Raw genomic sequence first — 26,442 nt, forward strand, 5'->3', positions numbered from 1 at the left:
TGTTTTATATTCCTTTACTAATGTGTATGAATGTATGTTTTTAATTATGATTTTCCAATAAGTTACTTTCTCTGAAAGTCATAATTAAATAACGCAAAGGAATATATACAGACATACATACTTTCAGAAGCTCCACGATAATAAATATCTTCCTCCGCAGCCTCTGGAGCAACTGTACCCATGCTTTTTTCATGTGTAAGTTGTAATGACTTGACCTCACTGAAAGCATTAATGAAAGCGGCGAATTATACTGCGCACGCGCTGCCTGTGCAGTCGCACGCGTTCTGCCTCTGAACCCCTTCGTTCAGAGGACAGGAAATGCCGGTTTTCCCCACATGCACTGTGCATGCTGAAAACTGGCATTTCATCCGGCCAGATGCGTAAGTACCCCGACCGTACTCGCGCATTTGGAAGGGAATTACTGGGCCAACATTTTACATGTCAATAAAATGAAAAATTTAACAATTGCACGACTTGCCCCCTCGCATCTGCGACTGAGGGTCCAAGGAGGTGCATTGCGCAAGACGTCATCATCGTACGTATCCTCACACTGTTCCCTTTGGGGAACTGTATGAAGTGGTGGAAGGATTTATGGCCGTGATTAACGCTCATTCCGTGACCGTAACCATCTTTGAACCAGCCATTAGGGTGGTTAGTCCTATGGCGGGAGGGTTTTATGGGCTCCCACAACCCATCTGAGGGGGGGGGGGCCACCAACACCCACGGACGCAAGTATCCCGCTGGATGTCCACCCAGAATTTAAAGTTGGAGCTCCGACTCCACTTGCCGGGACTGTCTGGAGTGGGGTTCAAAACCCTACTCCTTCTGGCCCAACGGCGGGGATGCTTACTGCTACGCAAAAGGCCCACTCCGCACAAAAGGTGACACCCATACGTTTCCTGCGCCTTTTCCCTCCCCGTGACTGGAGCCCTATGCTGCCATTTCACGTTGCTAATCGGATTGGGCCTTTGTCATAGCGGTAGGATCCCCGCCGCTGGGCCAGATCAGGGTAGGGTTTCGAAGCCCGCTCCAGACAGTCCCGGCAAGTGGAGTTGGAGCTCCAGCTCTAAATTCTGGGTTGACATCCAGTGGGATATTTGCGTCCGTGGGTGTGGGTGGCCCCCCCTCCTTGTATAGCTTGTGGGAGCCCGTAAAACCCTCCCGCCATAGGACTAACCGCCCTAATGGCTGGTTCAAAGATGGTTACGGTCACGGAATGAGCGTTAATCATGGCCATAAATCCTTCCACCACTTCATACAGTTCCCCAAAGGGAACAGTGTGAAGACACGTATGACGACGACATTGCTAAATAAATAAATGGAATTAAAAAAATTCTTTTAGGGCTTTTAAAAGTCTTTAAATTGCTTTAATTCTCTTTAAAACTACTTCAGATTACTCAAAATAATGTAAACATTTAAAAAAGTTTATAAAAGTTACCAAAATCTTCAAAAAACTTCCAAAAACCTATTTAAACTGCTGCTTTGCATGTAAAAATGCTTAGCAGCTTGACAGAAACATTGGGGGCGTGTCCAGTGAAACTGAGACCTCAAGGGGCGTGTCTCACTTGCACTGCACGCTCCTGGCTTCGCGCTGGCTGCACTCCTGGGCGGCGTGACGTCATACGCTGCCCGGGATTCTTCTTTTTCAAACACCAAGTCCAGGCGTCCCTGGAGCTGATCGGCAGTAGCGCGGGGTAAGTGCATATACGGGGCTTGCACGCGCGGCAAGCCCCGTTCACCAATTTCTGGCCCATTAGGAACAGAAGCTTGGTCAAGGTGGAAGGTTTTACGGAGCATTTGGAGGAGGAGAGAGAGACAGAGAACCTGTACCCGGGGTATTGCTGTACCACAGTGTAAGACATCAGGCAGTGAGAGCAAAGCTCAAGTTAATTCTAATTGCTCCAACTCGGGACACAGTTCATTGCCTGGCACTGCAGTCGCTGGGATTACAGTAAAGCTTTAATGGTGGGACGGTACATTTCAGCACTCTCTCCATGTCAACTGTGGAAACATCCAGAGGAACATTTTTGAAACCTTGGACTTGGGTATTTGGGATGTGTGGAGTGAGTATTTTCAGCATGAGTGAAGGGTTGGTGTTTCCAAGGGGTTGTCCCAGATGATGGTAACAGTGGGGAACGGGTGACGTGTTGGTGCATGGTATCTCCACCTCTCTCTCCTCCTTTTAAGGCGCTCTCTGAAACCTACTTCGACCAAGCTTTTGGTCACCTGTCCTAATGTCTCTTTCTTTGGCTCGGTCTGAATTTTTTTTATCTGATTACGCTGCTGTGAAGCACCTTGTGACGTTTTACTACATTGAGGTACGGTGGCCTAGTGGTTATATTACTGGACTAGGAATCCATAGGAACAGGAGGAGGCCATTCAGCCCCTCGAGCCTGTTCCGCCATTCAATAAGATCATGACTGATCTGCGATCTAACCCCATATACTTGCCTTTCCCCCATATCCCTTAATACCTTTGGTTAACAAAAAGCTATCAATCTCAGATTTAAAATTAACAATTGATCTAGCATCAATTGCCGTTTGCGGAAGAGAGTTCCAAACTTCTACCACCCTTTGTGTGTAGAAGTGTTTCCTAATTTCACTCCTGAAAGGTCTGGCTCTAATTTTTAGACTCTGCCCCCTAGTCCTAGAATCCCCAACCAGCGGAAATAGTTTCTCTCTATCTACCCTATCTGTTCCCCTTAATATCCTGAAAACTTCGATCAGATCACCCCTTAACCTTCTAAATTCTAGGGAATACAACCCTAATTTGTGTAATCTCTCCTCGTAACGTAACCCTTGAAGTCCGGGTATCATTCTGGTAATTAGTCCAGAGGCCTGGACTGATGATCCGGAGATGTGAGTTCAAACACGGCAGCGGGGGAATTTAAATTCAGTTAATTAAATAAACCTGGAATAAAAAAGCTCAGTATCAGTAATGGTGATCATGAAACTACCGGATTGTTGTAAAAACCCATCTGGTTCACTAATGTCCATCAGGGAAGGAAATCTGCCGCCCTTACCCGGTCTGGCCGGTATGTGACTCCAGACCCACAGCAATGTGGTTGACTCTTAACTGCCCCTCTTAAATAGCGGCTCACCAACACCTTTTCGAGGGCAATGAGGGATGGGCAATAAATTGCCAGCGACGCCCACATCCCGTGAATGAATAAAAAGAAATTAAAGGTGCTATATAAATGCAAGTTGTTGATGTGGTGATTGGGTGAAGTATTGGTGGGTATGGGGTGGGGTATTGGGGGGGGCGATCACTCTTGGTGGTAGCGTTCAGAAAGAGCGTCACACAAGAAGCGCACAGCGTTGAAATATATTGGCTTACGGTATATCGGTACCAATGTCCAACAGTGCATCATGCTGAGTGATCCCTACGGTGACGGTATGTCGGTTTCTGATGGGACCACCTGCTGGTTGTGTTTTGCAGATGGCACCGAGTGGCGATCAGTGTCGAAGGGAAGAATGTGACGATGATCGTGGATTGCAACAAGCAGATCTCCGAGCACTTGGTGAGGAGTGACAACCCAATCGTCAGCACAAATGGGGTGACCGTCTTTGGCACCAGGATATTGGACGAGGAAGTGTTTGAGGTTAGTGCGAAAGTGTCATCAGCCAGTGGTGTTCCAGTGTGCGTATCTCTGGCTCCCACTCTATCGATCAGTTGCTAAAGTGCTGAGCTGAGTCACACGGACTAGGAAGGGACCCTCGCGCCAACAGTGCGTTACCCTGTTGTGATCACTGCGCTGTTTGCTCATCTTATCTGGGCTTGTGATAGAGCGACTGTAAACCAACCCTGATGCCCCTGGTCCAGGGTGGGGGAAATATCTGCTCGAGTACCTGATCAGCATCCAGCAATTTCTGTTGGGGCTTGGGCAAGGACAGGATTGGACTCGGTTGTGAAGTCTTTTACAGTTGAATAGTTTGTCGGCACTCGCTATCTAGGCTTGTACATGAAGAGTGGCCTTTGCAATGAGATACTGGAGGGTGCCTGGTAATTCTGTAGACTAAAAACCCCAACACGAATAAGGGCAGAAAATTGGAAGGAGGTCGGTGACGAGGGGAGGGGAGGGTGGAGTATTTCTGCTCCTGTTCCAGTGTTTGAAGTGGCTGTTTATGGTTGGATCCAAAGCAGCAGTGCCTGGTCACGATTCATTTATTAATTGGAATGTATTTCTGAAGAACTGACTGGAGCTTTCTGCTGTATTGAAAGAAACTGCTTCATTTAATAACAAACAATACGAGATTGTAAAATGCGAGAGGCAGGGAGGCGCGAAGTTTCAATTCATGGTGCATGCTGACTCTTGTTGGTACATTGTGGGGAGGGGGAAGAAGAGGGAACTGTCTGCTGGTGATCCAGGAATACTGGGTGGAACGCAGCCCAGATCTCCAGGTGGTACCATCATCGTATTCCTTTATCCAGTGACTGCTGTCATTTCGCGACATGGTTTGACCTTTAAAGCTGGTTTTGGTCGAACCAATAGGGGAGGATAAGTTGGAATGTCTTGGGGCAACCATGACCGACTGGGGCACGGACAATGAAGACCATTCAACTCATCCATCCAGCAAGATAGAACCTCCTCTTCATCGTAGCATCTCTGTCTCCCCTCTATCGATCAGTTGCTGAAGGCACTGGCCAGTGCTGAGTTGAGTCACACGGACTAGGAAGGGACCCTCGTGCCAACAGTGCGTTACGCTGTTGTGATCCCTGCGCTGTTTGCTCATCTCATCTGGGCTTGTGGTAGAGCGACTGTAAATACTCTACTCAGAGCTCCGACACGGCAAGAGAGCCCCAGGTGGGCAGAGGAAACACTTCAAGGACACCCTCAAAGCCTCCTTGAAAAAGTGCAACATCCCCACCGACACCTGGGAATCCCTGGCCCAAGACCGCACAAAGTGGAGGAGAAGCATCCGGGAAGGCGCCGGACACCTTGAGTCTCTTCGCCGGGAGCAAGCGGAAGCCAAGCGCAGGCAGCGCAAGGAGCGCACGTCAACCCAAGCACCCCACCCACCCACCCCTTCAACCACCGTCTGCCCCACCTGTGACAGAGACTGTAGGTCCCGCATTGGACTCATCAGTCACCTGAGAACTCATTTTTAGTGTGGAAGCAAGTCATCCTCGGTTCCGAGGGACTGCCTACGAAGAAGAAGACTATAAATAATCCCTGGATTTTTGCCTCTACTGCTCCACCCAGAAGCCCATTACAAAGGGCTGTTACTCTTTATGTGTATATGACCTCCCTCACACCAGTCCTAAATTCGCCAGTTTGAACCTGGTGTCCGACTGTCACGGTTTCATTTGATGCACTGTTCTAGATTTACCGTTTTCTTGACTGTTTTGCCACCTTAGCCAAATTTCGAGCGGCAGGCGTTAAACGTGCCTTTGCGGCTCGCTGGTGTTGAGCCGCAGACGGTGCGAGGCTGGGGCCATGTGCGACTAGCTCCTGAAGGGAGCCGCACGCCCCACATCGATTTCGGGCGAATTTCCACCTCGACCGGCCTTTGTGACTTGCGCCAGCGCGAAGCCGCTTTTCATCGTCGCGCACTGTATGGCATAACCGGCCTATAATAGCCCAATAAATTAGCAGAGGCAGACATACAGGACTTCTGTTGCAGACACTAGTGCCAAGAACTGCTTGCCAAAAGGCAGACATCGCTCAACAGCATTCTAGATGTCCTCCAGATGGTTTCCACACCTGGCCCGCATGTCCTTGATGTGATATTTATCAGCTGTGTAGCCGTTCTTTTTGATGTGCGGGCAGGTGTATCCCAGTGCGATGAGATTCAGTGTGCTAGAACTTGCTCAAGCCTCGCAGGTCTATAGGATTACCAGAGACATCAAACCAAAGCTGTCGGAAATCATGTGGTACTTCTCGGTGATTAGTCACCGTGCTCTTTCTAGTTTCACCCTCTGTGAAGTCGCAAGTTCAAACAAGCTCCGCCGTCCCAGATACAGTCAGGGGCCATTAAACGTGTAACTACTTTGTAAATGAAATGTGCCTTAATTAGGGTCGCGCTTGGATTAGTTTGAGAGAAACTACAAATGAAAATAGCTTGTTGGCAGCTAGCTGTACCCCCGCCTGTTTATTCATTTCGTTCGGCAACTGAAATGATGAAGGAAAATGAAATGTACCTCAAGGAGATTCAACTTCTAAAGAGTGTTAGTCTCTCAGTGTCAACTCTGTGAATTTGGCCCTTATTTTATTTCCCTCCCACGTCTCTCTTTTTTTGGAAAGTGCCTACTGCTGGCTTTGATTGCATGGCCTGACGGGACATTTTGCCCCAAGTGCTCCTTGCTCATGGGTTAATTCCGGTTCTGCCCCTTGCATGCTTATCCCCACCGGTGCAAGGTTCAGCTGAGGGGCGACTCCAGGGTAACCTCTGGTCAGTTGTCGCGCCTCCTGAGGTCCCCTAGCTGCGGTGCGCTAACTCATCACAGACTTTGGGTTATTCCTGGGTGGGGGGAGAAATGGGGAAAGAAGAGAATAGAAACATAGAAACATAGAAGATAGGAGCAGGAGTAGGCCATTCGGCCCCTCGAGCCCGCTCCGCCATTCAATGAGATCATGGCTGATCATCCAAATTCAGTACCCTGTCCCTGCTTTCTCACCATATCCCATAGAATTCTTTTATATTCCTTGATAATTTAATTTCATAATAACTCTTTGCCTTTTTAGCATTATTTTGATGTGACTGCGAACCCTGCTCCCCCGAGGCGAATAGGGGGAAAATGTGAATGGCAGTAGAATTTCAGAGCGTACATTTTTAAATTTTTATAAATTGCGCTTTTAATAATTAAAGTAATAACATTACTCAGGATATTTGGGTTTATAATTGTATTAATACTTTGCGTCAAGGGGGGAGGGGATTTAAGGCACCAGCGTTTACTTATATCCTTTTGTAACAATTCAGTCCAAATGCTCTTTTAGATGGGTCTGGCAGGATTTGAGAATTATCTCTATTCTTTCCCACATGTTGTAAATCATTCGCCACAGCACAGATTTCCCGGCGATAGTCTGTGTGGAAGGCCAGGCCCTTTCAGCCCCCTCAAGCCTGTTCCAGCTCTGTGCACCTTGGACCGTTCTTCTCCTGCAATACCTAAACGCCAAACGTAGCGGGCAAAGATTCGACAACGCAACAGGAAGGGTCCGGCACCTCGATCGCAGGTTGTACGGAACACCGCATGGTTCCGTCACGGGACCTACCAACCTGTTCCTATTCACAAGCCAACAGAAATAAAGACCCCCGTGCAGAGAACCAGATTAACCAGAACTGTTCATTTCTTTTAAAATAGTTTCATCTTTTAATTGTAACGCCTGGGAGGAGACCGGAGAAAACGCAGTCGATCGGGAGACTGCGGTCCAGTGACGCCGACCTTGAGAGTTGAGAAAGCTTTAGGCTGTAGGAAGAAGAGAAGACTGAGGGAGGTGGTAATTTAGAAGGTTGTACAACTTTGAGATCCAGGGAAAGATTGAGTTTCTGTAGGATGGTACATAAGAGCATAAGAAATAGGAGCAGGAATAGGCCACTTGGCCCCTTGAGGCTGCTCCGCCATTCAATAAGATCATGGCTGATCTTGGGCTCAAAGCCACTTCCCTGCCCGCTCCCCATAACCCTTCACTCCCTTATCTTGCAAAAACTTGTCTATCTCCACCTTAAATGTATTTAATGACCCAGCTTCCACGGCTCTCTGGGGCAGAGAATTCCACAAATTTACGACCCTCTGAGAGAAGAAATTCCTCCTCATCTCAGTTCTAAAAGGGTCACCCTTTATTCTGAAACTACAGGAAACTCTTTTTTATCCGGCACCGACGGGACCGGCGTGCTGCCGGTTGATCAAAAAGTCCGGATTACAGAGAGGTATACTTACCAAGGTACGAGAGCCCCGTACACGGCAACAGATCCAGGCGTCCCTGTTGCACGGCCACAGGTGCAGGAACCCTGGTTACACGGCCACAGATCCAGGCGTCCCTGTTACTCGGCCACAGATCCAGAAACCCTGGTTACACGGCCACTAATATGAAGTAAAACTTACCTGAACCTACTCCTGAATTTTGCCGGTTAAGAGAGATTTCCGGTTATTTAGGTGCCGGTCAAAAGAGAGTTTCCTGTATATGGGTTCGTTTTAAAATTGACTCTTGACTTGGGAGACGAGAAGAGCAGAGCTTCAGTTAATTGTTTCCAGGTTCTTCCTAACTTCCAACTCCGCTGTGGGTGGAAGCAGCTTCACACTCACTGCCCCGAAGTGGATTATTTGAGCCTCCTCTGTGATAAGTGACTCAGTACTGCCTCTGCTGGCCTTTCATTACATTACATTTACATAAAGCAGGAAAGACACTTGCATTTCTATAGCGCCTTTCAAGATCTCGGGATGCCCCAAAGCGCTTTACAGCCAATGAAGTGTAGTCACTGTTGTAATGTAGATAGACGCAGTCATCTCGCTGCTAATCCAAACATCCCCCTTTTCTAAAAAATAAATACTGCCACATATTTCAGACTGTTGGAAACTTCAGAGGGGATAACAGCCTCCAGTTACCCTGATATGTGTACAGTTCAGGTGGATAAGGTGGTTAAGAAGGCATACAGGATAGAAACATAGAAACATAGAAGATAGGAGCAGGAGTTGGCCATTCGGCCCCTCGAGCCTGTTCTGCCATTTAATGAGATCATGGCTGATCATCCAAACTCAGTAACCTGTCCCTGCTTTCTCCCCATATTGTTAAGTCTGTGTGTTATAATGAGAATTACTACACAGACCACAAGAGTAACTTTTAACAGGTCTTTACTAGTCGAAGGTCCGGGCTGAACTGCCCAATAAATCATTACACAGCACTTATATACCGGTGTGGTCACCACCGGTATTACAGTATACAGCAGCCACGATAAAGTAGTGCAACTCTTAAAATAGTTCTCTTAAAGGTGGAACGGTTACATACACCACAATCCTCCCTTTTTAGCTTAACAGTATATATTCCCCATTAACATAACATAATAACATATATACACAACTTCATGTACAAACAGTTCACAGATTCAGTCTCTGGAGGCTTCCTGACTCGGTCCGGATAACGCCTCGGTGGTGTAGTAGTTTTCGGTGGTGTAGTAGGTTCTTTTGGCAAGGTCGATTCGGCTTGAATGCCAGTGTCGGGTTCATCTGATTCCAGTATCACCGGATCGGAGGTAGATACTATGGACATCTCTGCTTCATCATTAGGCGTATAGAGTTGTGGAGTAGGTTGTCCCTTTTTGGATGACTCTATGATCTGGTCAACATGGCACCTTATTATGCTTTCACCAATGTCCACGGTATACATCAGCGGTCCTAGTCGTGTGCAAATAGTTCCAGGCTGCCATTTCTCGGTACGGTAGTCCCGGGCCAAAACTTGTTGACCTATCTGGAAGGTTCTAGTTGGCCTTTCATTCATGCCTTGAAATTGCCGGTTCTCTACGTCCCTTCTGATGTTTGGCTTGATCAAATCCAGCCGGCATCTTAGTCTTCTATTGCAAAACATCATGGCGGGAGTTTGGTTTGTAACCGCATGTGTTGCATTCCTGTACGCCAACAAGAAGTTATCTACCTTATGTTGTAGATTTATGTCTTCATTACCCATGGCCTTTATGGCCTTCTTGAAGGTCTGGACAAACCTTTCCGCTAATCCATTGGTGGCGGGATGGTATGGGGCGGACGTGTAGTGCTTAACCCCATTGTTTTTTAAGAACTTCCTGAATTCTTCGGACACAAATTGCGGTCCATTATCAGAACAGATCTGTTCCGGCAGCCCATTCCTGGCAAATATGGTCCTTAATACTGTGATGGTTTTTTCCGTGGTGGCGGAGGACATCTTTATTACCTCCGGCCACTTGGAGTGTGCATCCACCGCGATTAAGAACATTGAGTCCATAAATGGACCAGCAAAGTCGATATGTACCCTTTGCCATGGAGATGAGGGCCACTCCCATGGATGTAGAGGAGCTTGTGGTGGGGCGTTTTGGACCTTCTGGCATCCTAGACAGCTCTTGGTCATTTCTTCGATGTCTCCATCGATACCGGGCCACCACACAAACGCTCTGGCTAGGTTCTTCATTTTCACTCCACCCAGATGCCCCTCGTGAAGCTCCTTTAGCACTTTATGCTGGAGTTTGGGTGGAATCACCACTCTGGATCCACACATCAAAGTTCCTCGGCACACTGACAGCTGTTCTCTTCTTTGCGAGAATGCTGGCAACAGTGGTTCGCCATGTGCTGGCCATCCCTTCACCGTTAAATCGTAGACTCGTGAGAGAGTCGGGTCATTTCTCGTTTCCTTTTCGATGGTAGAATTTATTACTGGTAGACATTCCACTATGGTTGAGTGGAACATCTCCACTGGGTCCACTGTAGGCGCCTCTTCTACCGTTGGCAACGGTAGGCGCGATAAACCGTCAGCATTCCCATGCTGTTTTGATCCTTTGTATTCTATGTCATATTGATGTGCCCCTAGGAAAAGGGACCACCTCTGTAGCCTTTGCGCTGTCATAATGGAAACGCCCTTTTTCGGGTTGAATATGGATACCAACGGCTGGTGGTCTGTCTGCAGTGTAAACTTCTGGCCCTGCAGGTAATGATTAAACTTCTTTACTCCCCACACCAGGCTGAGAGCCTCCCTATCTATCTGAGCATAGTTGCGCTCAGCGGAGGTCAATGATCTGGATGCAAATGCGACTGGCCTTTCCAAGCCATTTGGCAACTTGTGTGAGAGTACTGCTCCAATACCATAAGGAGAAGCATCACAAGCTAAACGAATAGGTAGCGTTGGGTTGAAATGAGCCAACACTTCCTCTGAGGTGATCAATGCCTTGCTTTTGCGAAAGGCCTTCTTACAGTCCTCGCTCCACTTCCATGGTACTTCTTTCTGCAAAAGAGCATTCAGCGGATGCAGCACCGTGGATAGATTTGGCAGAAACTTATGGTAATAGTTAATCAACCCTAGGAACGACCTCAACTGGGATACATTTTCCGGAGCGGGAGCCTTCACAACAGCTTTGATCTTGTCAGGTGACTTGTGCAGCCCCTCCTGGTCAATGACATGACCACAGTACGAGATCCGTTTCTGAAAGAACTCACATTTCTGGCGATTAACTCGAAGTCCATATTCCTTCAATCTGGTGAGCACCAGTTTCAAATTTGCAAGGTGTTCCTCATCGTCATCTCCTGTAATCAGGATATTGTCCAAGTAATATTGAGTGTTTGGAATTCCCTGTAATACCTGCTCCATAGCCCTCTGCCAAATTGCTGGAGCCGAAGCCACTCCAAAAACCAGTCTATTATATCGATACAAGCCTCTGTGCGTGTTGATTGTGAGATACTGGCGCGACTCTTCCTCAACTTCCATCTGTAAGTATGCTTGCGCCAGGTCTATCTTGAAGTGTTTCCCGCCAGACAATGAAGCAAAGATATCCTCAATCCGCGGAAGCGGATATTGCACCGTGTGAAGCACCGGATTAACTGTGATCTTGAAGTCTCCACAGATGCGGACCTTCCCCGGTTCCCCTGGCTTGTTACTCGATGAACGCTTCATGACGGGAACAATGGGCATGGCCCACTCACTCCAGTCCACCTTAGACAGTACTCCTGAACGTTCTAGCCCTTCCAGCTCAGATTCCACAGCAGGTCGTATCGCATAAGGTACCGGTCTGGCTTTGAAAAATTTGGGGTTTGCATGTTCTGCAATCTTGATTTTTGCCTTAATTCCTCTTAGTGTTCCCAGTCCCTGTTGGAACACCTCTTTAGCCTCATCCAATATTCTGGACAATCGTTCAGGTTTGACATTTCTTTTTCCGGAATCTACCGTCATTGCTTTTAGGGAGTGCCAGTCCATATTTATTTTCCTGATCCACTCCCGTCCCAGAAGTGGTGGACCTCCCTCAGGTAGTACATATAAGTCCATTCCTTGGTGTTCTTTGCCCTTGTGTATCACCTTGACTTTTATCTTTCCGATGGGGTATACTTTTTGCCCCGTATATGTCTGCAATACTATCTCCGTATCCCGTAGGGGAATATGTGTGAATAACCTTTTGTAATCTTGCTTATTCATGACCGTCAACGCCGATCTGGTGTCCAATTCCATCTTCACTTGGACTCCTGCTATCTGCAGTGTGACCCAGATAGTTTGTCGGTCAGCTTCCTTCCTCACATTGTGAATTCTCAGACTACCCAGTTCCTTGCTGTTGGAGTCTGAATCCGAATTCTGTTCATCTGAACTCTTCTCAGCCACCTTATGTACCTTTCTGCACTTTTCCTGTGGTGACTTTTTGTTGCTGGTCTTCTTTCTTGACCGGCATACTTTAGCTATGTGACCAAGCTTGCCACATTTTCTACATTCCTGGTTTTTAAACCAGCATTGGTTCTGATCGTGTGTTGTCTTTCCACAACGATAACATTTCGTTGTACCCAAAGCCATTTGATCTACGCTGAGTACCGCTGCCTTCAGCTGCATTTCCGCAGTGCCTCTCGCTGCGGCTTCGTGCGATGCTGCAATAGTGACAGCCTTATCAAGTGTAAGATCATTCTCTTCAAGTAGCCGCTTTTGTGTTCCTTCTTTCGACAATCCGCACACGAATTTGTCTCTCGGTGCCTCTGTCAGGCTTTCCCCAAACTGACAGTATTTCGCTAGCTTACGCAGTTCAATTAAATACTCCGCGTTGCTTTCCTCTTTCAGTTGCGTTCTCGCATAAAATTTAAATCGTTCCGCTGACATCAGCGGTGTGGGGCTCAAATGATTCTTCAGGACAGCAACAATATTAGCGAAAGTCTGATCCGCCGGTTTAGCTGGTGATAGAAGATGCTTCAATAGCCCGTATGTCTTCGCACCCATTGAGTTTAGTAAGGTTAGTGCTTTATCTTCATCTGATATTTTATTTGCCTTACAATATATCTCTATGCGTTCTACATACGTGGCCCAATCTTCAACATCGGGATCGAAATCGTTGATGTTACCATGCTTAGGCATCCTCGCAATCTTCTTGAGAAACAAAAAAGAAATTTTTCTTTTTTTTTTCAAAATGGCGGTTTCCCGCGCTTGTCTTCTTCCCCCGCCTCCGAAAATGGCGGCTTCCCGCGTTTGCCTTTCTCCCCCGCTGGCTGTAATGGCGATTGCCGTATTGGTGCGTTCGCCCTCCCCCAGCGGTTTTCAAATCGTGCCTCCCAGCCCCTCTTGCAGTCCGGTCCTTTCCTCCGGCTGCGGCTGAGTTCTCCGCGGTTTTTTAAAAAAAAATTCTCTCGCGCCTTACGCTGTCCCGGTCGCTGCGCCTCGCGGCCTTGGTAGCTGCCCGGCCTTTCTCACCGGTCGCGGTCGAGCTCTCTCTCGACGCTGTTGCGTCTCCCAGCCCGCTTGCAGCCCGGTCTTTTACCCCGGCTGCGTTTGCATGCACCGCGGCTCCCGTGTCTTACGCTGCCCCAGTCTCAGCGCCTCTGGCCCCGACTTCTGTCCGGCTCTTTTCCCCGGCCGTGGTCGAGTTCTCCGCCCTTATATCCTCCGTTTTTCCCTCCCCTACTTCACGCCAACGTGGCCGACTTGCTGCTCGTCGCTGATCGGCTTACCCACCACCGTGATAGAAGGGATGATCACTGCCTGTTGCTGATGGAAGGCTTCGTGTCAGAATTCTTCCTTTGCTCTGCAGACCCGAGTCTTTTCTCAGCAGAATGATGAGGGCGGATGCCTCCTCTCGACGCCCGTTAAACTGCCTTGGATGTATCTCTGCCGCAGGGTAAGATCGTACTCGCCGCCACTGTTAAGTCTGTGTGTTATAATGAGAATTACTACACAGACCACAAGAGTAACTTTTAACAGGTCTTTACTAGTTGAAGGTCTGGGCTGAACTGCCCAATAAATCATTACACAGCACTTATATACCGGTGTGGTCACCACCGGTATTACAGTATACAGCAGCCACGATAAAGTAGTGCAACTCTTAAAATAGTTCTCTTAAAGGTGGAACGGTTACATACACCACACATATCCCTTGATCCCTTTAGCCTTAAGAAATATATCTAACTCCTTCTTGAATATATTTAATGAATTGGCCTCAACTGCCGTCTGTGGTAGAGAATTCCACAGGTTCACCACTCTCTGGGTGAAGAAATTCCTCCTCATCTCTGTCCTAAATGGTTTACCCCTTATCATTAGATTGTGACCCCTGGTTCTGGACTCCCCTGCCATCGGGAACATCCTTCCTGCATCTAGTCTATCTAGTCCTGTTAGAATTTTATAAGTTTCAATGAGATCCCCTCTCATTCTTCTAAACTCCAGCGAGTATAAGCCCAATCGACCCAATCTCTCCTCATACGTCATTCCTGCCATCCCAGGTATCAGTCTGGTGAATCTTCACTGCACTCCCTCCATGGCAAGAACATCCTTCCTCAGATAAGGTGACCAAAACTGCACACAATACTCAAGGTGTGGTCTCACCAAGGCCCTGTACAACTGCCGCAAGACATCCTTGTTCCTGTACTCGAATCCTCTCGCTACGAAGGCCATACTACCATTTGCCTTCTTAACCGCCTGCTGCACCTGCATGCTTACCTTCAGCGACTGGTGCACAAGGACACCCAGGTTTCGTTGCACTTCCCCTTCTCCCAATCTATTGCCGTTCAGATAATAATCTGCCTTCCTGTTTTTGCCACCAAAGTGGATAACCTCGCAAGGATACTTTCCTTTATGAGCCCAGGCACAGAATATAAGAGCAGGGAGGTTATGCTTGAACTGTATACAACACTAGTTAGGCCGCAGCTAGAATGATGAGTGCAGCTCCAACAACACTCAAGAAGCTCGACACCATTCAGGATAAAGCAGCCCGCTTGATTGGCACTCCATCCACCACCTTCAACATTCACTCCCTCCACCACCGGCGCACTGTGGCTGCAGTGTGTACCATCTACAAGATGCACTGCAGCAACACACCAAAGCTCCTTCAACAGCACCTTCCAAACCCGCGACCTCTACCACTTAGAAGGACAAGGGCAGCAGACGCATGGGAACATCACCACCTACAAGTTCCCCTCCAAGCCACACACCATCCTGACTTGGACCTGTATCGCCGTTCCTTCACTGTTGCTGGGCCAAAATCCTGGAACTCCCTTCCTAACAGCATTGTGGCTGTACCTACACCATATGGACTGCAGTGGTTCAAGAAGGCGGCTCACTGCCATCTTCTCAAGGGCAATTAGGGATGGGCACTAAATGCAGGCCTAGCCAGCGATGCCCACTTCCCATCAATGAATTAAAAATAAAAGTTCTGGTCACCACATTACAGGAAGGATGTGATTGCACTAGAGGGGGCGCAGAGGAGATTTACGAGGATGTTGCCTGGGCTGGGAACTTTTAGATGTGAGGAAAGATTGGATAGGCTGGGGTTATTTTCTTTGGCACAGAGGAGGCTGAGGGGAGACTTAATTGAGGTGGATAAAATTATGAGGGGCCTAGATAGAGTGGATGGGAAGGACCTATTTCCCTTAGCAGCGAGTTCAATAACCAATAATTGATTTAAAGTAACTGTTAGAAGTATTAGAGGGGAGTTGAGAACTTTTTTCACCCAGAGGGTGGTGGGGGGTCTGGAACTCACTGCTTGAAAGGGTGGTAGAGGCAGAGACCCTCATTGCATTTAAAAAGTACTTGGATATGCACTTGTAACCTACAAGGCTATGGACCAAGTGCTGGAAAGTGGGATTAGGCTGGAGAGCTCTTTGTCGGCCAGCACGGACACGATGGGCCGAATGGCCTCCTTCTGTGCCGTAAATTTCTATGATTCTTTGCTAAATCAGTTCAAACAACCGTATTGCTCCACATCTCACAGCTCCAGTTGCAAGTTCAGTGTTTCAGGATCGATAAATATTCTCTCGCACCTTTGCTCTAGTAACAGCAGCATTCTGTCCCTCAGATTCTGACGTGTTCTCTGATGCAGCTGAAGGGGAGTTTTTGTCTTTAATCTGGTTCTCCAGAGGCCCTCTCCAGCGTGCTGGGGCTGAGGATCCCTGCACGGGTGTCTTTATTTCTGTTGACTTGTGAATAGGAACAAGTTGGTAGGCCCCGTGACGGAACCACTCGGTGTTTCGTACGACCTGCGATCGAGGTGCCGGACCCTTCCTGTTGCGTTGTCGAATCTTTGCCCGCTACGTTTGGAGTTTAGGAGGTGCAGCAGAAGAATGGACCGAGGAGCACAGAGCTGGAACAGGCTTGAGGGCCTTCCACACAGACTATCTCCGAGAAATCTGTGCTGTGGCAAATGATTTACAACATGTAGGAAAGAAAACCGATAATTCTCAAATCCTGCCAGACCCATTGTTATAAATCTCATCATCATAAAGAAACTACTCTTGAAATAACACTGGACGGCCAGCTGGTGGCGCCGTCCAAGGAGTATAATACTCGGGCGTGGGCCCAGCTTGACCAGGGACATTTTGTAAGACAGGAACTAGTGAAGTACAACTAGACCTCCATGTTCTGAAACAAGTTGATTAAAGCCTTGCTTTATACTCAAACCAAGTGCGTAGTGAGTTTTATTATGTCACCCATCTAAAAGAGCGTTCTGACTGAATTGTTACAAAAGAAATCTGTGCTGTGGCGAATGATTTACAATACTCAAGAAAGAAAGACTTGCATTTCTATAGCGCCTTTCGCGACCACCGGACGTCCCAAAGTGCTTTACAGCCAATGAAATACTTTTTTTGAAGTGTAGTCACTGTTGTAATGTGGGAAACGCGCCAGCCAATTTGTGCACAGCAAGCTGCCACAAACTGCAACGTGATAATGACCGAATCATCTAGTTTTTTTTTTAGTAATGTTGATTAGGAGATAAATATTGGCCCAGGTCACCAGCCATGGGATCTTTTGCGTCCGCCCGAGAGAGCAGACTGGAGCGTCAGCCTAGATGTTTGTGCTCAAGTCTCTGGAGTGGAACGCGAAACCGCAACCTTCTGACTCAGAGGCGAGGGTGCTGCCCACTGAGCCACAGCTGACACTGTGGGAAAGAATGCAGATAATTCTCAAATCCTTTTACTGTGAAGGCTTTTTTTTTTTAAATTGAGGCCAAAGACTTGGCTTGGACTGTGCCAGGCCAGCATCTGGGATGGTAGGTTGGTTGCCAAATTCCAAGCATATGTAACAGAATGTTTTGGCACTCAGTGGCAATTAGTGTTGGGTATCTTGAGGCTTGGGTGTACTTGAATGCGATGGAACAGTGAGAAGATTGGTTGGGGAGAAGTTGACTGTGTGCCCAGGATTTAATTGTGGGATTTGGGGATTGAATTCAGTCCAGTCAGACGGAATCAAGATGATAAATATTCTTTTTGTCATCGAAAGTGATGTGATTCTTTCAGAGTCAATGCAGCGCTCTGAAACTTTATTCAAACATGACTTCTGTGAAGATATTGAAGCGTGTACATCTTGTGGTACCTAAAATTTAAAAAAACAAACCTCTCCTCAAAATATTTGGTGCAAAGCTCTTCCGCCCCTTGTTGGTTTGGAGGGTGCTTGGATCTCCCAGTGTGGCATTGAGCCCTCCTGTCGTGAAACATAGAAACATAGAAGATAGGAGCAGGAGTAGGCCATTCAGCCCCTCGAGCCTGTTCCGCCATTCAATGCGATCATGGCTGATCATCCAAATTCAGTACCCTGTCTCTGCCTTCTCCCCATATTCCTTGATCCCTTTAGCCTTAAGAAATATATCTAACTCCTTCTTGAATATATTGAATGAATTGGCCTCAACTGCCTTGTGTGGTAGAGAATTCCACAGGTTCACCACTCTCTGGGTGAAGAAATTCCTCCTCATCTCAGTCCCAAATGGCTTACCCCTTATCCTTAGACTGTGACCCCTGGTTCTGGACTGCCCGACCATCGGGAACATCCTTCCTGCATCTAGTCTGTCTAGTCCTGTTAGAATTTTATAAGTTTCAATGAGATCCCCTCTCATTCTTCTAAACTCCAGCGAGTATAAGCCCAATCGACCCAATCTCTCCTCATACGTCATTCCTGCCATCCCAGGTACCAGTCTGGTGAATCTTCGCTGCACTCCCTCCAGGGCAAGAACATCCTTCCTCGGAAGGTCACAGATTCTATCACTGGTCTCCACCGAGTGACCTGATCTCAGTTAGGATGGCAGCGAGGCACTAAGGATGGTTTTAGCACTCCCTAAACTAGGGAAGGGAGGGGGAGGGAGAGGGGTGGGGAAAAGAATAATGGCTCCTGTTATAAAACCAGAAATTGCTGGGAACACTCAGCAGGTCAGGCAGCATCTGTGGTGATCGAGAAACAGAGTTAACGTCTCAGCTCGGTGACCTTTCATCAGAACTGGAAGATGAACAGCTCTTAAGCAAGTGTGGAGTCAGGGGAAAGGTGGCGGGATGGGCATGGGTGTGGCAGGGATGGGTAGCGGGCAAGGAACAAAAGGGAGAGGGTCTCTGACAGACCGGAGGGCAGGAGTGATCCCACTCCCCGATCGCTATCCCTGCCGGAAGTGAATGTTTGTGGTCGAGGACCTCTTGAGCTCTTGGAGGGGCAACATGGTGGCATAGTGGTTAGCACTGTTGCCTCACAGCACCAGGGACCCAGGTTCAAATTCGGCCTCGGGTGACTGTCTGTGTGGAGTTTGCACATTCTACCCGTGTTTGCGTGGGTTTCCTCCCACAGTCCAAAGATGTGCGGGTTAGGTTGATTGGCCATGATAAAAATTGGCCCTTAGTGTTAGGGGAGATTAAATATGTGGGGTTACGGGGATAGGGTTTGGGTGGGATGGCTGTCGGTGTAGGGACCGGGTGCTAGGGTTTGGATGATCAGCCATGATCTCGTTGAATGGCGGAGCAGGCTCGAAGGGCCGAATGGCCTACTCCTGCTCCTATCTTCTATGTTTCTATGTTTGACGTTCCCTGTGGTGAATTAGATCTTTGAGGTTGGAAGTTGAGGTTGACAAGGCCATAAAAGAAGCGGCCTCAGCTTTTGAGGATGGTGAGTGGCAGAGAATGGCACAAGATTTCTGAAAGGGATCCCATCCCGTTGGCTGGGGTTATGTTGGAGACTTTAACACAGTTTTGTGTGTCTCGATAACACATCTCTAAACCCGTATCTGTCTAGATGTCTCCCCAATGTAAGTTTTACGTAACCAAGATTAATAGCTGTTTGAGGAGAATATTATATTCCCATCATTGCATAGTCGGAGCCAGCGAGTGTTCAGTGAGCGCACGGAGATCAAGGTTTGTTTCCAGTAAGAGTTGAGGCTTGCTAGACAGTGCAATGGATCTCGGTGTGAGAGTCAAGAACTAAAATGGCCTGAAAAGAGAGGGACCGGAATCCAGCAACCCGCTCCAGGACTTTGCACATAATAGAAAGAAAAAAAGACTTGCGTTTCTGTAGCGCCTTTCACGACCACCGGACGTCCCAAAGTGCTTTACAGCCAATGAAGTACTTTTTGAAGTGTAGTCACTGTTGTAATGTAGGAAACGTGGCAGCCAATTTGCCCACAGCAAGCTCCCACAAACAGCAATGTGATAATGACCAGATAATCTGTTTTTAGGGATGTTGATTGAGGGATAAATATTGGCCCCAGGACACAGGGGAGAACCCCCCTGCCCTTCTTCGAAATAGTGCCAGGGGATCTTTTACGTCCACCTGAGAGCAGACGGGGCCTCGGTTTAATGTCTCATCCGAAAGATGGCACCTCCGACACAGTGCAGCACTCCCTCAGCACCGCACTGGGCCAGCCGAGATTTTGTGCTCAAGTCCCTGGAGTGGGACTTGAACCCGCAACCTTCTGACTCAGAGGTGAGAGTGCTGCCCACTGAGCCAAATAATCTAACGATTCGAAGAGGAGAAGGGTAGTTCTCCTGACATCCTGTCCAATATTTATCGATCAGACCAACATCACTAAAACAGATTATCTGGCCATTTATCCCTTTGCGGTTCATGGCACCTTGCTGTGGGATAATTGGATGCCGCGCCTCCCTACATCCCAACAGTGACTAACATAGAAAAATAGGAGCAGGAGTCGGCCATTCGGCCCTTCGAGCCTGCTCCACCATTCAATATGATCATGGCTGATCCTCTATCTCACTACCATATTCCCGCTCTCTCCCCATACCCCTTGATGCCTTTTGTGTCTAGAAATCTATCTATCTCCTTCTTAAATATATTCAGTGACTTGGCCTCCACAGCCTTCTGTGGTAGAGAATTCCACAGGTTCACCACCCTCTGAGTGAAGAAATTCCTCCTCATCTCAGTCCTAAATGTCCTACCCCGTATCCTGAGACTGTGACCCCTCGTTCTAGACCACCCAGCCAGGGGAAACATCCTCCCTGCATCCAGTCTGTCTAGCCCTGTCAGAATTTTATATGTTTCAATGAGATCCCCCTCTCATTCTTCTAAACTCTAGTGAATACAGGCCTAGTCAACCCAATCTCTCCTCATACGACAGTCCTGCCATCCCAGGAATCAGTCTGGTGAACCTTCGCTGCACTCCCTCTATGGCAAGTATATCCTTTCTTAGGTAAGGAGACCAAAACTGCACACAGTACTCCAGGTGTGGTCTCACCAAGGCCCTGTATAACTGTAGTAAGACATCCTTGTTCCTGTACTCAAACCCTCTTGCAATGAAGGCCAACATACCATTTGCCTTCCTAACTGCTTGCTGCACCTGCATGTTTGCTTTCAGTGACTGGTGTACAAGGACACCCAGGTCCCTTTGTACATCAGCATTTCCCAAACTATCACCATTTAAATTATACTCTGCCTTTCTGTTTTTCCTACTGAAGTGGATAACTTCACATTTATCCACGTTATACATGCAACAAGGCCTTCATTGGTTTGTAAAGGTGTTTGGAGGAAATCCCCAGCTTGTGAAAGGCGCTATAAGAATGCAGCTTCTTTCTTTTAATTCTTTCCCACGTGGGTTTCCAACGCGAAGGCGAGAACTTGGCATCCCACCATTAGGAACAGCTGCTATGAATTTTTTTTTTAGCAACATCTGGTGGTGATGGATTTGTGGGAACTGGGAGAGATTAACAGATTGGGAGCTTGTTTTGGTTCCAGAGTTGAGTATTTATGGGAGGCGGTGCCGAAGGTAATGTTCCCAAGACTACAGAAAGTGCTTGGTCATCCCTAAGTCATCCTTAATCAATGCATCATTATTTCTTAAAGCTGCAATACTGGGTGAAATTCCTGGGTCGGAGCCGGGTAGATCACAATATTATACAGTGAAAGGAAATCCCATTGGGTTGGTTCCTGAATTACCATTTGAACATGAATGATCTAATGAACCCCCATTATCTGTATGCTCCCGTCGCTCAGTGGGTAGCACTCTCGCCTCGGAGTCAGAAGGTTGTGTGTTCATAGTCCCACTCCAGAGACTTGAGCACACAAATCCAGGCTGACACTCCCAGTGCAGTACTGAGGGAGCGCCGCACTGTCGGAGGGGCAGTACTGAGGGAGCACCGCACTGTCAGAGGGGCAGTACTGAGGGAGTGCTGCACTGTCGGAGGGGCAGTACTGAGGGAGCGCCGCACTGTCGGAGGGGCAGTACTGAGGGAGTGCTGCACTGTAGGATGCAGTACTGAGGGAGCGCCGCACTGTCGGAGGGGCAGTACTGAGGGAGTGCTGCACTGTAGGGGGCAGTACTGAGGGAATGTTGCACTGTCGGAGGGGCAGTACTGAGGGTGCGCCGCACTGTCGGAGGGGCAGTACTGAGGGAGCTCTGCACTGTTGGAGGGGCAGTACTGAGGGAGTGCTGCACTGTCGGAGGGGCAGTACTGAGGGAGCGCTGCACTGTCGGAGGGGCATTACTGAGGGTGCGCCGCACTGTCGGAGGGGCAGTACTGAGGGAGCGCCGCACTGTCGGAGGGGCAGTACTGAGGGAGTGTTGCACTGTCGGAGGGGCAGTACTGAGGGTGCGCCGCACTGTCGGAGGGGCATTACTGAGGGTGCGCCGCACTGTCAGAGGGGCAGTACTGAGGGAGCGCCGCACTGTCGGAGGGGCAGTACTGAGGGAGCTCTGCACTGTCGGAGGGGCAGTACTGAGGGAGTGCTGCACTGTCGGAGGGGCAGTACTGAGGGAGCGCCGCACTGTCGGAGGGGCAGTACTGAGGGAGTGCTGCACTGTAGGATGCAGTACTGAGGGAGCGCCGCACTGTCGGAGGGGCAGTACTGAGGGAGTGCTGCACTGTAGGGGGCAGTACTGAGGGAATGTTGCACTGTCGGAGGGGCAGTACTGAGGGTGCGCCGCACTGTCGGAGGGGCAGTACTGAGGGAGCTCTGCACTGTTGGAGGGGCAGTACTGAGGGAGTGCTGCACTGTCGGAGGGGCAGTACTGAGGGAGCGCTGCACTGTCGGAGGGGCAGTACTGAGGGTGCGCCGCACTGTCTGAGGGGCATTACTGAGGGTGCGCCGCACTGTCGGAGGGGCAGTACTGAGGGAGCGCCGCACTGTCGGAGGGGCAGTACTGAGGGAGTGTTGCACTGTCGGAGGGGCAGTACTGAGGGTGCGCCGCACTGTCGGAGGGGCATTACTGAGGGTGCGCCGCACTGTCGGAGGGGCAGTACTGAGGGAGCGCCGCACTGTCGGAGGGGCAGTACTGAGGGAGCTCTGCACTGTCGGAGGGGCAGTACTGAGGGAGTGCTGCACTGTCGGCGGGGCAGTACTGAGGGAGCGCTGCACTGTCGGAGGGGCAATACTGAGGGAGCGCTGCACTGTCAGAGGTGGCGTCTTTCGGTAGAGATGCTAAACCGAGGCCCCGTCTGCCCCCTCGGGCAGGCGTAAAAGATCCCACGGCACTATTTCGAAGAAGAGCAGGTGTCCTGTTCAATATTTATCCCTGAATCAACATCACTGAATCAAATTATCTGCCCATTACCCCATTGCTGTTTGTGGGAGCTTGCTGTGCACAAATTGGCTGCCGCATTTCCTACACTTCCAAAGTACTCCATTGGCTGTAAAGTGCAGCAGGAGATTCATCAATTCTTAGTTGTGGGAGTATATGCACCGATCCAGCACTCCTACGGGGGCGTTGCACTCGAAGGGAGCATGTCAGAGTGTCGAGGTTATGGTGGTGTCACGCTATATCCGATCTGCACTTCCATCAAACGCAACTCCGCACCCGGGTGGGCAAGAGCAATGAATTTATCCTCTGGAATATTGAACCCTCCCAATGCAGCAATATCATAAACAAGAGTAGCAACCTTGTAATGAGCTTTGGGTACCAAGCGTTTAAAACCCTGTAGAGGAATTGCATAGAATCATACAGCACAGAAGGAGGCCATTCGGCCCATCGTGCCTGTGCCGGCTCTTTGAAAGAGCTCTCCAATTAGTCCCGCTCCCCCTGCTCTTTCCCCATAGACCTGCAATTTTTCCCTTTCAAGTATTTATTCAATCCCCTTTTGAAAGTTACTATTGAATCTGCTTCCACCGCCCTTTCAGGCAGCGCGTTCCAGATCACAACAGCTCGCTGCGTAAAAAAATATATAATCTCCTCATCTCCCCTCTGGTTCTGTTGAAAATTACCTTAAATCTGTGTCCTCTGGTTACCGACCCTCCTGCCAGTGGAAACAGTTTCTCCCGATCTACTCTTATCAAAACCCCTCAGCATTTTGAACGCCTCCATTAAATTTCCCCTTAACCTTCTCTGCTCAAAGGAAAACAATCCCAGCTTCTCTAGTCTCCCTAGCATCTAAGGTTGGTTCCCAATAGCCTACGGGAGGGAGGGAGAGAGGGAAAATTATGCACCATTGGCCAACCTGCAATGTAGAGATTATGCATTTGAAGTTGACTTTTCAACACGCAACCGTAGACAGGGTGTTATAAATCTCATCATCAAGAAACTACTTATGAAATAACGCTGGATGGCCAGCTGGTGGCGCCGTCCAAGGAGTATAAATACCCGGGCGTGGGCCCCAGCTTGTCAGGGACATTTTGTAAGACAAGGAACTAGTGAAGTACAACTAGACCTCCATGCTCTGAAACAAGTTGATTAAAGCCTTGCTTTATACTCAAACCAAGTGCGTAGTGAGTTTTATTATGTCACAGGGCATGTTGTTAAGTTTAATACAGTTTACCATGTGGAAGGGGTTACCGGACGGAAGTTTGACGTCCGTGAATTACTGGCCATACGCATGTAGCCAAGGCTGGCCCCTTGCCAGTCTGCTGTAAAGTTGACTGGTTGTGCACGCTATGTATTGCAATCTTTGGGAAGAGGTGAGCAGTGAAATAGTAATAGGTTCGCTCCACACTTTGTGTCGTGCATCTCTCAAACCGCCAGGCATCTGCTGTGTTGGCACCTTTCCTCAGCACTGCCACCTTCTTGCCCATTGTCCAGTCAGGTATCTCCTGCCAGGAGGTGTGGTCGGTTCCACTCTGGGGTGGCTCCCCTTGAGTGCCAGTTGGGAGAAACCCTCCTTCTGCCTTGCTGCGCGTATCGGCACCGCCAGGGTGCCCTCTGTGAATGTGCCCCCGAACGTTTTAGGACCCTGCGTTGGTGAGCAATATTGTGAGCCTTTAAACCCCCTTTCAGTTCATTTAGGGACGGGAGTTTAATTCAGATTGTTTATGGCCTTGCAAGCCACCAAAATACAATCAGCATTCAACTTCCTGCTGTTGACCTCACAACAGCTGTGGCAAGGCTTTAGTTTTCTAGCTCTGTGCGTGCGAGTAACCGCCTCGAGCCTGCCACTGTGTGGGTGGGAGCTCAATGCAAATATTTCATTACTCCTCAAGCCGGGCCTTCAGGTGGCAGTGGGCACGTGCCAATAGTCGGGCAGGTGCCCCACTGCATGCTGGCCCTGCCGGAAATGCGCCAGTGCCTGAATTTATTTATTCTGCCAGTCCTCGCCCTATACTCTTCAAATTGATTGAAGAATTTGGGACAGCCAAGAACAACTTTCACTCCAGATTCTGATTGGAGTCCACCGGGTTTCCCAGCAGCATAAATGACCTCTCCTGTTGTGTAAATCCTTTTAGCCTTTGTTTGTATTTACTCTCTCTCTCTCTTCATTTTCCTTTCACCCGCCTTGTGAGGACACGAGCTGATGTCCAACTCCAAAGGTGTCCCAGAGGCTTAGGGTTGCCAGCTCAGGTTGGGCGTATTCCTGGAGTTGACTTTTCAACACGCAACCATATACAGGGCATGTTGTTAAGTTTAATACAGTTTACCATGAATCTTTGGAATTCTCTACCCCAGAGGGCCGTGGAGGCTCAGGCGTTGAGTATATTGAAGACGGAGAGCGATAGATTTTTGGATATTAAGGGAATCAAGGGATATGGAGATAGTGGAGTTGAGGTTGAAGATCAGCATGGAAGAGGTGTACCGGATGGAAGTTTGACGTCAGTCCTGCCCGGTCAAACAGCAAAAGATCAAAGAACATAAGAACATAAGAAATAGGAGCAGGAGTCAGCCATTCGGCCCCTTGAGCCTGCTCCGCCATTCAATAAGATCATGGCTGATCTTCTACCTCATCTCCACTTTCCTGCACTATCCCCATATCCCTTGATTCCCTTAATATCCAAAAATCTATCGATCTCTGTCTTGAATATACTCAACGACTGAGCCTCCACAGCCCTCTGGGGCGGAGAATTCCAAAGATTCACCACCTTCTGAGTGAAGAAATTTCTTCTCATTTCTGTCCTAAATGGCTTACCCCTTATCCTTAGATTGTGACCCCTGGTTCTGGACTCCCCCGCCATCGGGAACATCCTTCCTGCATCTAGTCTGTCTAGTCCTGTTAGAATTTTATAAGTTTCAATGAGATCCCCTCTCATTCTTCTAAACTCCAGCGAGTATAAGCCCAATCGACCCAATCTCTCCTCATACGTCATTCCTGCCACCCCAGGTATCAGTCTGGTGAATCTTCGCTGCACTCCCTCCATGGCAAGAACATCTTTCCTCAGATAAGGCGACCAAAACTGCACACAATACTCAAGGTGTGGTCTCACCAAGGCCCTGTACAACTGCAGCAAGACATCCTTGCTCCTGTACTCGAATCCTCTCGCTATGATCAACCCCAGCTTTAATCGACACTCTGCGTTGTGATAGCCAATATCTTACTGGACTGCCTCTGAGTCGGAAGGTTGTGGGTTCAAGTCCCGCTCCAGAGACTGGAGCACAAAGATCTAGCCTGACGCTCCCAGTGCAGTGCTGAGGGAGGGCGCTGCACTGTCGGAGGTGCCGTCTTTCGGATGAGACGTTAAACCCAGGCCCCGTCTGCTCTCTGTAAAAGATCCCATGGCACTATTCGACGAAGAGCAGGAAAATAGCCAATGTCTATCCCCCAACCAACATCACTAAAAAAAACAGATGATCGGGCCATTATCACATTGCTGTTTGTGGGAGCTTGCTGTGCGCAAATTGGCTGCCGCGTTTCCTACATTACAACAGTGACTCCTCTTCAAAAAGTACTTCATTGGTTGTAAAGTGCTTTGGAATGACT

General features: G+C 48.7%; 1 protein-coding gene across 2 annotated transcripts in view; it reads left to right on the forward strand.

Annotated features, from left to right (window-relative positions):
- Window positions 1-26,442, forward strand: part of LOC147097724 (uncharacterized) — a 342,880-nt gene that overhangs the window by 71,162 nt on the left and 245,276 nt on the right. For both annotated transcript variants that reach the window (XM_085971762.1, XM_085971763.1), the window contains exon 4: window positions 3,439-3,601. In XM_085971762.1, the coding sequence (XP_085827888.1) occupies window positions 3,439-3,601 (163 nt within the window). The remainder of the gene's footprint in view (window positions 1-3,438; window positions 3,602-26,442) is intronic.

Source organism: Somniosus microcephalus, chromosome 31 (assembly GCF_052327205.1).
Source record: "Somniosus microcephalus isolate GS21.2 chromosome 31, FLI_Smic_1.0, whole genome shotgun sequence".
Classification (NCBI taxonomy): domain Eukaryota; kingdom Metazoa; phylum Chordata; class Chondrichthyes; order Squaliformes; family Somniosidae; genus Somniosus; species Somniosus microcephalus.